The sequence below is a fragment of the Zea mays genome, chromosome 5 (genome assembly GCF_902167145.1).
Source record: "Zea mays cultivar B73 chromosome 5, Zm-B73-REFERENCE-NAM-5.0, whole genome shotgun sequence".
NCBI classification, from domain to species: domain Eukaryota; kingdom Viridiplantae; phylum Streptophyta; class Magnoliopsida; order Poales; family Poaceae; genus Zea; species Zea mays.
Genome location: NC_050100.1, coordinates 66,782,733 through 66,797,759, shown reverse-complemented (window position 1 = coordinate 66,797,759; position 15,027 = coordinate 66,782,733). Strand labels below are relative to the sequence as shown.

Here is a 15,027-nt window from a genome sequence, read left to right as displayed (position 1 = left end):
CCCGTAGAGAGGAAGAGACCTATAATATACATGCTTTATTTGGTGTAGTTGAAGTCACTCATCATTTTCTTAGAGAAAGGCACTTGCTGTAAGGTTTTTCCCATAGTCTTAAAAGTAACCAAAACTCAACCACCACTGAGCTTCCCGCTCCCGTGGCCTTAGTTTCTTTCTTAACACCCATTTAATCACACATTTCCCTTTTCATGAAACTCATAGAAAAATCTCTAATTGCCATGCCATACCAGACCCGTCCATACCAGTGGACACGGACTATTCGAATAGGTTTTCGACTCTGCGTAGAGGGGTACACTTTACCCACTAGCCTGGTTTCTGCGATCTCACCGTCGCGAGACCCGAATGCCGGATCTCTTTCCTTCCTCGTACGTCCTAACCTTAACGGTTATCCGGAAGGAGTCAGGCCACCACCATGTCCAAACCGGACAAAACTTTCCCCCTCCTTATCCTCCTGGTGCTCCCCAGCCTTCTTAACCCTGGGGTTGGACCGCACGAGTTCGGATTGAGTGACTGCCCACACAGTCTCAAGTGGTTGTACGACAAAGGAGTACAGGTAGTGAAAATGACAAGCCGGTCCTTATATGAGGGGACAATCCTTCTGCTCATGCCTAAACCAGCTGAGCCAACACCTTAGGCCCTCCCCTAAACCAGGGAGTCCCTGATCATCCCACTCCCAAGGTGATGAGGGTGAGTACCCTTCATCACATAACTTTTCAAAAAGAGATTTTATTTGAAGAAACACATTTCCCTTCTTCTCAATCCATATTTCGTATCCAGAATGTATATGTTAATGCGGGCCATCTCTCACTCACAATGCAATATTCCCCCTGAATTCCCGGCCTAGGCAGTGGTAGAGAGAATAGGTAATTTATGCATCAAGGGAAGGATGAACTTGCCTTCGTCGAAGCTTTCCTGGCACAAAAGATCTATTTCCGGGAGATCGGGCTCCGGCCCTTCTTCCGGGGCTACGGGTTCCGGGCCCTCGGTCCCCGCTTCTTCTAGTGAAAACAGTCAATAAAAAAATACATCAATCAGTGGTTTCACCATCATAGTGTGTCATTATTATTACATGTGACTCTAGAAAGTGTTTTGATGATTTTTGGTACATAAAATATTGAGAAAAACTAATTAGAGGAAAAAGGGCTGAAAAAAGAAAAAGGAAAAGGAGTTTGGTGCTGGTGGGCCGGGGAGGGGGAATCTGGCCCAACCGACGCAGGGGGGCGCGCGGGCGCGAGGGCGCTGGCCCATTAGCGGCCCAAGGCGGGGAGACGACGCGGGCGCAGGGGAAAACGTCGTCGCCGCGGGGCCCACGCGACAGAGAGAGCGGGAGGGGAAGACGGCGCCAACGGTCGACGGCGTGGGGCGAACCGGCCGTTTGAGGGGAGGAAAACCGATCGGCGGTGGGCTCGACGGCGGTTTGCCGCCGGTGGCCCGGTTCTCGGGCAACGGGCGGTTGCCCTAGCTTGGTGAGGGTCTGGTGGACCTGGGGGTGGGCTCAATTTGGCTAGAGGGGGCAGGGAGGGGGGTTGTCCGCGGGGAGGTGGCGGAGCTCCACGGCGGGGTTGCCGTCGGTGAGCTTTGGGCGAGGAATCGGGGTGGGTGAGTGGTGTACTGCGTTCGTGGCGGTGTGGCAAAGCTAGGAGGCTTAAGCAATCGCTTGATGGACCAACAGAGGGGCAGGGAGAAGAGAGGGAAGGGCTCACCGGGGAGGAAGACGATGGCGGTTCTTCCACGAATTGAGCTCGGACGAGGGAGGAGAGGGGTGGCTGAGGCCGGTGCGGGGAAGGAGGAGCTCGGGGCGGCCCTTTTATAGGCGCCCGAGGGAAGGGGAGCGGCGGAGCTCCGCGGTGCCGGTGAGGCGCACCGTACCGGAGTGAATGCCGCACAGCGGCGATGACGAGACCACACGGTGGCGGTGCCGTGCAAGGACGCGGCCGCTGCGGCGAGGACGGGGCGGTGCCCAACTTCCTTGTGCGGCGAGAAGACGGAGGAGGGGACAGAGGCGATGGCCGGAGGTGACCGTGATGGGCCGTACGCGGGGAGGGGGAAGAAGGACGACGAAGTGGCTGACAACTGGGCCGGTCTGCCAGTGGGAGTGAGCGTGCGAGAGAGAGGGCGGCTGGCGGGTGGGGTCGGTTCGTCAGCGAGGGAGAGAGAGAGAGCGCAGGGCGGGCTGGCGCGCGCGCGGGAGCAAGCCGGAAATGGGCCGAGGGGAGGGAGTCGCGGGCGCGAGGGGGGGAAGCGGCCGCGGCATGGGCTGGATTCAGCCCAGCTAGGGGAGAGGGTTTCTCTTTTTCTTTTTATTTTCTAATTCCTTTATCCATTTTTATATCTTTTTCTTTTGAACAATTAATTTTAATAGATAATCTTAGGTGCTGAAAAATAAAATCTAAGTGAGGTGCTTGTGATCAAACAAAGTGTATGCATATGATGAAAGAAAATCTAAGGGAGTTCTTGGAATTAGAGGATGAAAAAGGGGAGAGGAGTAGTTTAGGGTTTCAAACCTAGGTTAGGATTTTGGGATGTTACACACATGTTTCTCAAGTTAAGCTCCATGTTCCAATTAAAGATAATGATCTTGACATGAACATAAATAAAATAACAGAATAATTGGAACATGTACATAATGTAATATTTAACCCAAAACCATATAAAGCAATATCATAACTACCCAAATGATTCAGGGATAAACAAGGTAAAAAGGATAACCAGTCTAGGGTGACATATTGGGTCCCATCAAAATTAAACCTATGCATTGATAAGTAATAATAAAGAACATTATTGGGTAAAAAGTGGTCATTGGCACAACTTGCCTGGGACTTGAGATTCTAGGTACCAGGATGATCCTCGGATTCTCGTAACCTCATGCTAGTCGTAGCAATACAAACAAACAGTGTATAGAAAAAAATTAACATCACACCAAACATAAAAACAAACTGCATAATAATGATCTACGCGTCGCTACGAGATCGTGGGTTCGAGAACCACTAAAATCGGAGTTACGGTCATCAAGTTATGATGTGATTAAATGATTAAAAACTAGGTTCTATGTTTGTTTTATAATTCCAAAGAAAAGATAACCTAAAGTAGTAATTAATTCAACTTTAATCTAAATTATAAATTGACCATAGATCATATTTTAGTAGATTATAATGATAAGAAGATTAACAAGACTAACCAACATAAGTTAAATGAAGTTCTAATTATAAAAGAATGAGACATGGTACAATAAATGTTGTTATTGCATAGTAAATATTCATATGAAGCTAACGCAACTGGAACAGGTCAATTCGAAGTTAAAATGGAGAAGTTATGAATTTTCAAAGGTTTTATGTATTCGATACAAGATTAATTAAGAGGTTAGTTTTAATATAGTTTTCATGTCAAACGAGAGACACTATGTGATGGACAATATTATTACAAAATTACAGAAACTGGAATGGGCTAAAAAGGAATTAAAATGAATTTTATATGAATTTTACAAGTTCTGAAATTGTTTTCATATTAAAAATCATTTTCTAAATGATTTTATAGGTTTTTCTCACTGTCTGGACTGTGCCTCAATTTCCAGAGAAGCCAGGGCCAACTCGCAAGTTTTCCTAAGACTCAGCGCACAGTTAAACTGGGCTGCAGGTTGATTCAGTGATAACCCAGGGTCTCTTATGCATATTTACTCGGCCGAAAAGGGTATGGATAAACCAGATCCGTCCGATCACAAACCGACGCGCATGATTAGATCGTGCAGCATATAATGTATACCTCTTTTCAACCATTAGATCTAACATCCACGGATCAGATTAGGTTGAGTTCGATGCGAAGGGGTACGCGCCTATGACCCTCCGATTCGCTACCCACGGCTCGGATTTAATCATTCCCAAACGATCTGTGCGACCGATCATAGTCGTCGGTTCCCCGATCTACGGACGATACATCGTCTTCCTACACGCCCAAATGACGGGTGGCGGCCGACTCGCTCCCGCGGCGGAGCACCCACCGGAGATGGGGACCTGCGATGCTGGCTCTCTGAACCTAAGTTCTACCGAGGTTTTATGTTGCTGACACTCATCTGCACATGCTCCGGGCAGTCCTACATGAAATGGGAGTACTCACAATCCTAGCCACGTGACCCGCGTACCCCCCCCCCCCCCCCCCCGCGATTTCAAATTCCAGTGAGGGATTCCACCCGGTTAGAACAACCATCGACCCCCATTCTAGGAATTATACATACAAGACAAACAAGCGGAAGATGTGGTGACATCGTACCAGAGTTTTGAGTAGTGCGGCCGACGAGTCGCGATGAGGTACGACTTCGTGGAATTCCGCCCACACCGGTAACAATTCACGACGCACAGGGAGGAATTGAGTTGAGGGAGAGCCGAGAGCACCCACCAGACGGCTTGGGAGGGTTCCAGGTTCCGCTCTACGAGCACGGAGCGGCGACACCGAGGTAACTCCACGGCGTGCGGCGCCGTGTCGAATCCTCCAAAATGCGGTGAGGCTCTCGGTGGTCTGGGTTATTGTGAGCGCGGCTGGGAAGCACATTCTTCATATAGACGCGTGGACGGGATGGTTGAGTCGTTCGCACGAGCTGCACGTCCCGGCGATTTCGACGGTGACTGTTACAGCACGACGAGAAAGACGGAGGAGCTGACGAAGATGACCCGCACGGAAGTGGTTAGCGCGAGGACGACGACTGGTGAACGGCTGAGACGCTGGAGCGCGGGTCCCGCCTGTCAGAGACAAAAGGTGATACCTGCGCGCACGCGGACACGAATGCAACCGCTGACTTGTGGGCCCAGTAGTGCAGAGGTGGAGGCGCGCAGAGGCAGACAAGCCGGGCACACCGGTCGGCACCCATTCTAGGGTTTGGGCCGCCGCGCGCGAGGGAGAAAGAGGTGACAGGCTGAATTCAGGGTTGAGGCCCAGCTAAGCTTACTTCTTCTTTTTCTTTTGTTTCTCTTTCTTTTTCTTTTTATGATTTTCATTTTTCCTTTTATTTTAAATTCACAATTTGAATTCAACTATGGATGTGAATTTGTACTTAAATTAAATGTACAAAATAAACATACTAGTATGGTAGTATTTTATTTATCTATATATTTTGTTTTATCTTGTATAGTGTTTTTTCCTTCTTTTCTCCTTCTATGCCATTTCAAATTTTCCAAGTTGTAAATTAGGTAGTAAATCCTAAATTGGATACTAATATATTGTCACTGATATTATTATTTTTATTATTTATAGGTGCACAATCAAATAAAGTCCAACATGATGTATAGATCAATTTAGATGTTATTTGACAATTAATTATTTTAAGTATAGTTGTGCACATGCTTAGTTAAATAGAAACTAAACCTATAGGAGAATTATTTTCTATAAAATGTGCCACCCCAAATAGAAACCAAGCATTTAGGTCTTACGACGCGCCCAAAGCTCACGCCGGACCTGCTCCTCTCCGACGGCGGCATCGGCTTCGTGCTCCGCTACTTTCCCAAGGCGTTCAAGCCCCGCCCCCGCCCAGGCCACGAGGTGGACGACCTCGCCAACCTCATCAAGCTCTACGCGGACTGGCACTCCCGCCTGATCCCCTACTACTCCTTCGAACAGTTCGTGCGCAAACTCGAGAAATTGGGTGCCGGCAACCGCGTCAGGGTAAGCTGCCTTTACCAGGAACTCAAGTTTTTCTTTCTCGTCAGTTGGACGGACATTGCCGTGACATGTGTGCGTTCTTGTTCGTTAGAGATGTGTTTCCGTTCTGGTGCGTTCTTGGTCGCCAGAGGCAGTGATCCTACGCTTCTGCACGAACCGCCAGTCCAACAGCGGCACAGCCCACGGGCCACGCCCAGTTGATATCCCTGATGGCCTGATGTCGCAACTCGCAACCCTAGCTCCCAGCCTCCCACTCCCACGCGCTTCAAGTCTTCCCAGGCGGCCGGCGGCGTACTCCCAGAGTCCCAGACGGCCAATCTTCCCAGCATCGGGTGGCGTCCTCACTCCAGGCGGCAGGCGGCTGCACCGCCGCAGTCACGAACTCACGCGCACCGCGGGCCCGCGGCAGCGCGCACACGCGCACACGCGCACGGCGCACCAGCAGCCGTGAGCCGGCCAGTCCGGCAGTCCCAGCCTCCCAGGCGGCCAGTCCTCCCAGTCCCAGTCCCAGCTGCCTAGGTCTGCCGCCTGTCTTGACCCCACCCACTGGCCACTTCCCCTCCTGTCCGTTCCCAAATCCCGTCCCCTCCACCCGCACTCCATTGGCGCCGCTCCCCTCCCCTCGCCGCCGCCGGAGATCTGATCCGATCCGTTTGTGCTTGTGCTGGTGAGTCATCCTTCCTATCGATATCCTTGTCCTTTGGTCTTATACTGTATTATTATTGTCTAATCAGATCCAAGGTAGCAATTTCTATCCCCTTCCCTATACACTCCAGTCATATTCATAGATAGACAACAACGAAATCACGACCCAGAGCGCGAAAGGAAAGGAAAGGTAGGTAGGTAGATGCATAAGTAAGTGCTAGCCCGTATTGCGCCGGTGACTGCACCACAATCACATGTTCCTCTGGGCCAAGAATCGAATGCACACCGCTGACTGAGTGACGGGGAATCAATCTCCTGGTGTCCAGTCTCTGATTTCCCTGTCTTCTCATGACAGCAGCAGGAGTGAGAAGTAAAAAAAGAAAAAAAAAGAAGATATGGCTGCCCTGCCACTGGCCACCGCCGAAGTATGCGACGCTAACCCTCACCTGATCATGAACGGCGAGCTCCGCGCGCTCCAGCCCATCTTCCAGATCTACGGACGGTGCCAGGTCTTCGCCGGCCCCATTGTCACGCTCAAGGTCTAGGAGGACAACGTCCTGGTCCGCGAGTTCCTCGAGGAGAAAGGCCACGGTAGGGTCCTCGTGGTTGACGGTGGCGGCAGCATGCGCTGCGCCATTCTTGGCGACAACCCCGTCCAGCATGCGTAGAACAACGGGTGGGCTGGTATCCTGGTCAACGGCTGCATCAAGGACGTGGATGAGAATTGAGATCAACGGCTGCGACATCGGTGTCCGGGCTCTCAGCTCGCACCCTATGAAGGCCAACAAGAAGGGGATGGGCGAGAAGCACGTCCCCGTCAACATCGCTGGAACCAGGATTTGCGACGGCGAGTGGCTCTACGCCGACCCTGATGGCATTCTTGTCTCCAGGACGGAACTCACCGTGTAGACAGACTGGAAACGAGCCGAGCCGAGCTCGGCTCGGCTCGGCTCGGCTCATCCATTTTACGAGCTGGCGAAGGAGGCTCGGCTCGGCTCGACCTTGGCTCGCGAGCCGGCTCGGCTCGGCTCGCGAGCCATATTCTGGTACTTATCGTTGCATTATTTGGTGAATTAACATTATATATTCATCATCAAAGACTAAAAAATGAGGTATTATCCATAAAATTATCTAATATTCATTATTATTCCATAAATTGATCATTTTTGCAAGGCTCGCGAGCTGGCTCGGCTCGGCTCGCTACAAAAACGAGCTCGAATAAGAGGCTCGGCTCGGCTCGTTCGAGGCTCGCGAGCCGCTCCGAGCTCGAGCCGGCTCGCGAGCCTCGAGCTAATTTTCCAGCCCTAGACAGACACCTGGTTGTATGTGTGTGTGTGTGTATAAGGAATCGGGCGCTCTTGCTGTTAAGCCCGAGCTTGCAATAATGGATTCTTGCTGGATCACACATTTATACTTAGAATAATCGAATGCTTGCTTCCATGGTTACAAGATGTTCTTGGATAATTCTTTTTTTTGTTCCTTGTCAATTTTCTATTCCGGCGACGAAGTTGATTAAACTATAGATCCCCTTGTTGGTGTAGTTCTGAAGCTGAGTGTTCTGTGTCTTGGCCCTGTGCCTTTGTTCAAGTATGTATTTCATCTTTTGAAAAGAAGCTGTGACACATACTATTAATTAATTTGATTAATCTTATGTCCCTTTGATATTTGGATGTTGATATTGGAGGACATAGAATTTTGTAAAGCTGATTCTAATTTCCAATTTCATGCTCCAATATCTGCATCTGAACGGAGTATTACCGAATTCAGCTCAACATATACCATTGCCCTCAAGGTTCAAGAGCAAAAGCAGGTTGATTTGGCACTTATTTAAAGTATACACATAGTGGCAAATTTAGAAGAAATTTAGGGCACCGGTTTGCAATTCTGTGAAGTTATTTATTAGTTTTAGCAGGATGGCCATTGTGCCATGACTGTTTCTGTTGGGTAGGTGGCAGACTATAAAATTTCCCAACACTGCGTTCACCCCTGCCGCTCTCCTCCCACTCTCTCGCCTCCTGTAGCCCGGCCAGGTCTCAGTGCTCATTCTCACTCCTTTCAAATTACCGGCGCCGAGTATCCACTACGTACGCGCACCCCTTCTCTCGAGTTCCCGCTATTTGACTTTCGTACTGGCCTGTGATCCAGTTACGAGACCTAACTAAGTTGCACTCTAGGTGTTCGACGGAATGCCTCTCTCACCGGTTGTGTTCATTTCTGTCCCGCTGTGTCCAGGACGATGGTGGGCCTCTCTGAAGGGGAGAAACACTTCATCCGCGGCGGCATTGCACAAGACGTTCGCACTGATGGACGTAGGCGGCTGCAGTTCCGGTCCCTCTCCGTCCAAACCGGAGTCATTCCACAGGTAGGTTTCACAACTCGTTTTTGGGCAGACACCCACACGCCTCTCTCTTTTCCTTTTTTTTCTGAAATGCGCCTGCGCGTTTATGCTGCTTTGGATTGGTGATTGTTACAGGCGAATGGCTCAGCGCGTGTTAGGTTGGGGGCCACTGAAATAATCGCTAGTGTCAAGGTAAGAGCCTGTCTCCCCTTGCATTTTGTTGCAAATAGGGCAAGACAAGTATTTTTTTCATGTCTAGTTCAGCCCTCTCTGATGTTCCCAAGACAGTGAGGTTGTCAGTTATTGATTGTTAATAAGCATTAGACACGTATGTTGCAAAGATAATGCTTTAACTCGATTTTGTTATGTAAATCTGTTAACCCTGAAATCTCAATGCAAGTTTTGTTTGATCCATCTCAGTGGCAATAAACATTATGTTAGAGAGTCAACAAGTTGGTGTCTATCTGTCTACTGATATTGTTACTACTTAGATAAACTCGATAAAATAAACTCATTGCAAATAGTGTGTTGTATCTCTTCCATGGTGTCATTTTATTTGACTTTCTATGTTTTCGATGGCTTGGCATCTGCAGGCTGAACTAGGAAAACCAAGCATTCTTCACCCTGACAAAGGAAAAGTTGCTATTTTTGTCGACTGTAGTCCAACCGCTGAGCCTCTGTTTGAGGTTGGTGATTTGCTGTGGCTGGATCGGATGAAAATAACCAGCAGTCTAATATATTACTTATGTTCATCATATACCCAATGTTTGGCACTGTAGTCTGGACTTTACTTCTGTATGCATATCTTATTTCCTTTATTTGGAATTTTCTAGGGTAGAGGCTCTGAAGAATTGTCTGCTGAGCTCTCTGTTTCCCTGCAAAGATGCTTGTTGGGTGGTAAAAGCGGTGCTGGTAAGATATAACTTCATTGCCTCCCTAAAATCCTTGTATTTGACGTGGTCTGCGTACGGTGATCTCCTTTAGTTTGATACTCCTAATGTCTTTATTGTTTATATTTATCATCAGTTATAACTACTACTTGGACATGAGTGTCATCATTATTTGTGTCGTTACGACTGGTAGTACAATTGATTAGATGTATTTTCCTTAGGTTAAACTTTTGCTAACCAGTGAATTATACCTATCAATTTGGATGTACGTTATCATTTATTAAGCATGTTTGCTTGGATACGCAAACTAGAGCGGCATCACATATCAGTACCGTTTGCCATTGCCATGCCTGTTTAATTGCAGGCGTACATAATAATGTTGCAAGTGTTATTATGGATGACATATACAAAAAAATAATTAATTAATTAGTGCCATTATTTCTGCCAGTCATACTACATTTCATATAAAGGTGATTTTAGTGCGCTGTACTTGTTGAACTTTCATATCTGTTACTGTCCTTCAAATTTCCAGGTTTTTGGGGAGATTTCATTTAGAGATTAGCGTGTTAACCAGTTATTCTTTGATCCAGACTTATAGTCAAGAAATCTTTAATGAGAAATTGATTCTCATGTTGGTATCCAACTGTTTGTGTGTATACACTTTTCTTTCAATTTAAACTTATACCAACAATATTTTGTTGCCATTTAATTGACTATGCTGCATTGAATTGATAACACATCTGTCAGCATCAAGTAACAACATTCTCATTTCAGGTGCTGCAATTGATCTGTCATCCCTAATTGTTGTTGATGGAAAGGTCTGCTGGGATCTGTACATTGATGGGCTTGTGGTCAGTTCTGATGGTAATTTGCTAGATGCGCTAGCTGTTGCGATAAAGGTGACTTTTTGACTTGTATTGCTTGTTACTTGCAGTTTTAAATTTCGTATTTTCTTGCAACTGTTTGAATGGAGCCTATAATTTCTACTTTTAGTTTGTGCTAGCTTAACAATACCCAGTGAGCTGTGTATATGATTGAGTTACTACCCCAAAATTCACCGATTCATTTCTTCTGTGAATCCCACTTTGTTGTTTAAGAGTCTGGTCAAGTGACATGACAACCCTTGGCATATCCTCAGACCATTCTATTCGAGATAAAGTGTTTTTTTTTCCTTTATGTAAAACACAAAAAATCCATGCTATGACTGATGGGCAGTGCATTAGTTGGACACAATACGATGCAATTAGCACATTTGTAGGGTGCTAACATTCCATGTACATGCAGGTTGCTTTGAGTGATACAGGTATACCAAAAGTTAATGTTTCTGTTAGTGCTGCATCTGATGAGGAACCTGAAGTTGATGTAAGTGATGAGGAATTTCTGCAGTTCGACACATCCGGTGTGCCTGTTATTATTACATTAACCAAGGTAATGTGTTCCTTACCGAACTATTTATTCTTTGGTGTTGAGTACTTGAGTATGAGTAGACATACGCATTATTGATTGCATGATGTTCGCGTGCAAAGTGTTAAAAAGTGGTCCAACCTCTAGCGTATGTATCTTGAGAGTTTTGAGATACAAAATATTGAGTAGCTTCAATACTATTCATGTCACACTAGACTTATCAGTTGAGAGTGCCCCTGCATGCATTGACACGTGAAGAACACTACCCAGGAAACAATTGGCCACCACCGGCAACAAAAAAATTGCCCTATTTTATGCTTTTTCTCCTGCTGCAGTATCTACGAAAATTCAGGTCAGTGCCCTGTACACGCATGTTTCATATTTCAGGTGGGTCGGCACTACATCGTTGATGCCACCTCAGAGGAAGAATCCCAGATGAGTTCTGCAGTGTCGGTGTCAGTCAACAGGCATGGCCAGATATGCGGGCTTACCAAGAGGGGAGGGGCAGGGCTGGATCCAAGCGTCATCTTCGACATGATATCTGTCGCCAAGCATGTGAGCCAGCAGTTCATCTCCCTCTTGGATTCAGAGATTGCCGCCGCCGAAGCTGAAGAAGAGGCTCAGTGATTGATGAAAAGGAAAAAGGACTGGTTGCGTAAATGCTCGTGTGTTCCAACTTCAACCAAATGCTGTAGAAATCTTCAGGAACACTCTATATTTACAAAGTCATTTTGCTCTCTATATTTACAAAGTCATTTTGCTCTCTATATTTACAAAGCATGAATGAAGATACCCAAGAACACTCCCGCACCTAGGAGAAGCAGTCTGCAAGTAATGGTCTAAGGCACTCAGCCTCTGATGACTCATTGATGAGGATATCACTTCAATACATACAATATATGGATCGATACCCATCCAGAGTTAATGTCATTGCAGCTACAACAGTTAATGTCATTGCAGCTACAACAGTTAATATGGTTCCTGTATTTACATCTTTCACCGAGCAGAGAGCCGAGGCCAAGGTCCGGGGCTCGAACACGTACCTGAACCTGTCCGATGGAGGAGCTGTCCGAGTCGTAGTGGTTGGAGCAGTGGTAAGTATGGCAAAAAGCTCCTGGCAATACGTAGGGCATCTGGCGTCAGCTCTATAGTTTTTTGGTGACGTTGGGTATCCTTTTGTCTATACTATCAAGGCCGAAGCCACGCTTGGGCGAGGCGGAAGTCTTCCCGAGGCCATGTTCGAGCCTACTCTGGGGCTTGCAGTCACACAGGGAACAGTTGAAGGAGCGGCCTTCTGCGGTATTCGTGGCACGGTTGCAGTTGTTTCGTCTCCGTCTCCTGCGGCGAGAAGGACGGGGGAGGAAGTCTGGCCGTTCCTTCACGGACCAGGGGAGCAGGAGTGGCCTTGCGCCCCCTGACTAGGAGAAGTGGTAGTCAACATCAGCCGAGTGTCTAGGTGGGAGGAGCACCATGTCGTAGTCGATGTGAAGTGACATGAACTCAAGACTCCCGAACCAGATCACCGCACCGAGTCGCAAAGGGTGCTGGGGTTGGCCATTTGGAGCCTTGATGGGAACGTGGTGTCTGCACGCAGCGAGCCCCTACCTGGTGCGCCAAATGTCGGTGTTTTGACCTAAGGATCCTACCGACAAGTGAATTAGTGTTGCGTGCCCTAGCCCCGATGGGTGATGCAAGGAGACACAAGTCTCTATCCTGGTTCGAGCAAAAGAAGACCCTACTTTCAGCAGGGGGGATGCGACTTATATTACTTGCACCTAAGTGCTTGCAGTAGAGAATACAAGCTGGTCGGGAGAGGGAAAGGATCTCAAGTCATTGAGGTTGATTGAGGCAAGTGCCAATTTCTACATGGAGGTGAAAACCGTGCAGTGTCTGCCCTTTTGCTTGAATAACGTTTGGTTGGGGAGCCAACTGGGATGGAGCGGCTGAAAGCATCTAGGCCCCTGGTTGGTTTTAGTGATTAATGACAATGTAATATTATATGTGACTAACGTGTGTTTTGCAGAGACAAATGGTAAGTTAGGTCGCATGACAGGTAGAAGTACTACAATGGTGAAAACAATCCCGGAGATAAGAACTCAAAGCGACGGCTAAAACGACGAAACAAAAGGTGAAGGTCTACGGAGTCCGAGTGTCAAGGAGATGTGGACACTCGCGATTTAGTTAGGTCTTTTACTCTCTTTTAGCCGTACTATAAAGAGGGGTTGTCGATGAGTAGTTTGACCAAGAGAGTTCTAATATAGTGTTGATGCACAATCACACTCATATACAGTGCTAGGTGTCACTCTAGAACTCACACACAAGTTAGAGCGAAAACCGATTTGAAAATCAGCTGAAAAACAAGAGTTAGTGTTTCTGGCTTTGGGGCATCGGACTGTCCGGTGTGCACCGGACTGTCCGGTGCACCCTCTGCCAGGTGGGGCCAGGCTGGTCCACGGCAGAGGCTTTCCCCTACGCAGAAACCCGAGAGCGCAGCTTTCAGAGTTGATTTTTAGTGGCACACCGGACACCGCACCGGACTGTCCGGTGTGCACCGGACAGTGGACTGTTCACTGTCCGGTGCGCCATGAGTCCAACGGCTCCCTGTCAAACTAGCCGTTGGAAACGACCGTTGGCGCACCGGTGGCGCACCGGACTGTCCGGTGCGCCATTGCGCAGTGAAATGCCTGTAACGGCTAGTTGGTGGGTGAGGGCTATTTATACCCCCTCCACCCACCATATTCAATGTCTTGCACTCCACATTTATTCCAGCACATTGCTAGAGCATTGCAAGCACCAAAAGCCTAGTGAGGAGATTAGAGAATCATAATCCGCGTTTGTTCCTCATTAGCGCTAGTGAGAGCCACCTAGAGCACACAACACTTGCATTAGGCTTCTCTTGGTCAAGCGAAAGTCTACGACTTGTTACTCTTGGTGATCGGCATCACCTAGACGGCTTGGTGGCGTTGGGAGCTCGGTGATCACCGTGAAGATCTTGTTGGTGACCCGACTCAAGTTTGTAAGCGGTCTCGAGGGATCCACCGCGCCGGAGTGGCAAAGGATCATCTCGTAGTGAGCACTTGGTTCTTGCGAGGACCAAGGGGGAGCGATACCCTTGCGCGGGTGCTCCAACGAGGACTAGTGGAGAGTGCCGACTCTTCGATACCTCGGGAAAAATTGGAGGAGTCTTCTAAACTTTGCTTTACATTCCGCACTTAATTCAAGCACTTTACATTGTGTATTTGTTTAGCAAGTATTTGAAGTATTATCTTAGCTTTGTTGCATTTCTAGTATATTATTCTTAGTGCTAGTTGTTGGGGTGAAGTTGGGCTCTTGTTTAGCTCTTGCTTAGGTTTTAATTAGTGTTGATTTTTTAGAAAAGCCCAATTCACCCCCCCCCCCTCTTGGGCATCGTGATCCTTTCAATTGGTATCAAAGCCTTGTTGCTCATAGATTAGCCTAACCGCTAGAGTTACGATGTCTGGTGGGGATGGACCTCCTCCCGTTTTTGATGGTGACGATTTTCCTTATTGGAAAATTCGTATGGAAGCATACTTAGAGGCTATAGACATTGGTGTCTTTAAAGCCGCCACACAAGGGTTCCCCGAACCTAGAGATCCCACAAATCTTGTAGGTGATGAGTTCAATTATGAGAAATGGAATGCTAAGGCCAAAACACCCTTTTTAGAGGCCTTTGCAAAGATGTGTTCAATAGAGTAAGAAATCATAAAAATGCTCATGATTTGTGGATGGACATTTGTGCTCTACACGAAGGGACTAGAAGTGAACGTGAGGAAAGATATCACATAGCCATGCGAAAGTTAAATTCTTTTGAAATGCTTACTAATGAAAATGCAAATGCTATGTACTCACGACTTAATATTCTTGTAGAGGAAGTTAATGGATTGGGGCTTACTCAAATCTCACAACCGGATGTTGTGAGGAAGATTCTCAGTGTCCTCCCAATAGACAAATATGGACACATTTTCACTGTGCTACATCAAATGGATCTTTCAGTTACCACACCTACACAAATTTTGGGAAAGATCAATGCCCATGAAATGTACATGCACATCAACGACAAAGAAGAAT

The 15,027-nt window shown here is 47.5% G+C and overlaps 1 protein-coding gene and 1 pseudogene across 3 annotated transcripts; both read left to right on the top strand.

The window, feature by feature from the left end:
• Nucleotides 1-5,396: 5,396 nt before the first annotated feature.
• Nucleotides 5,397-11,892, top strand: LOC100856959 (exosome complex exonuclease RRP42). Of its 3 annotated transcripts, XM_008646022.3 has the most exons (9): nucleotides 5,418-5,664; nucleotides 5,753-6,328; nucleotides 8,539-8,668; nucleotides 8,780-8,836; nucleotides 9,238-9,330; nucleotides 9,478-9,556; nucleotides 10,309-10,433; nucleotides 10,819-10,962; nucleotides 11,326-11,868. In XM_008646022.3, exons 3-9 carry the CDS (start codon nucleotides 8,543-8,545, stop codon nucleotides 11,563-11,565), a joined length of 864 nt encoding a protein of 287 aa, XP_008644244.1. In that variant the 5' UTR covers nucleotides 5,418-5,664; nucleotides 5,753-6,328; nucleotides 8,539-8,542; the 3' UTR covers nucleotides 11,566-11,868.
• LOC118472022 (putative 4-hydroxy-4-methyl-2-oxoglutarate aldolase 2) lies at nucleotides 5,837-7,230 on the top strand (annotated as a pseudogene).
• Nucleotides 11,893-15,027: the final 3,135 nt, after the last annotated feature.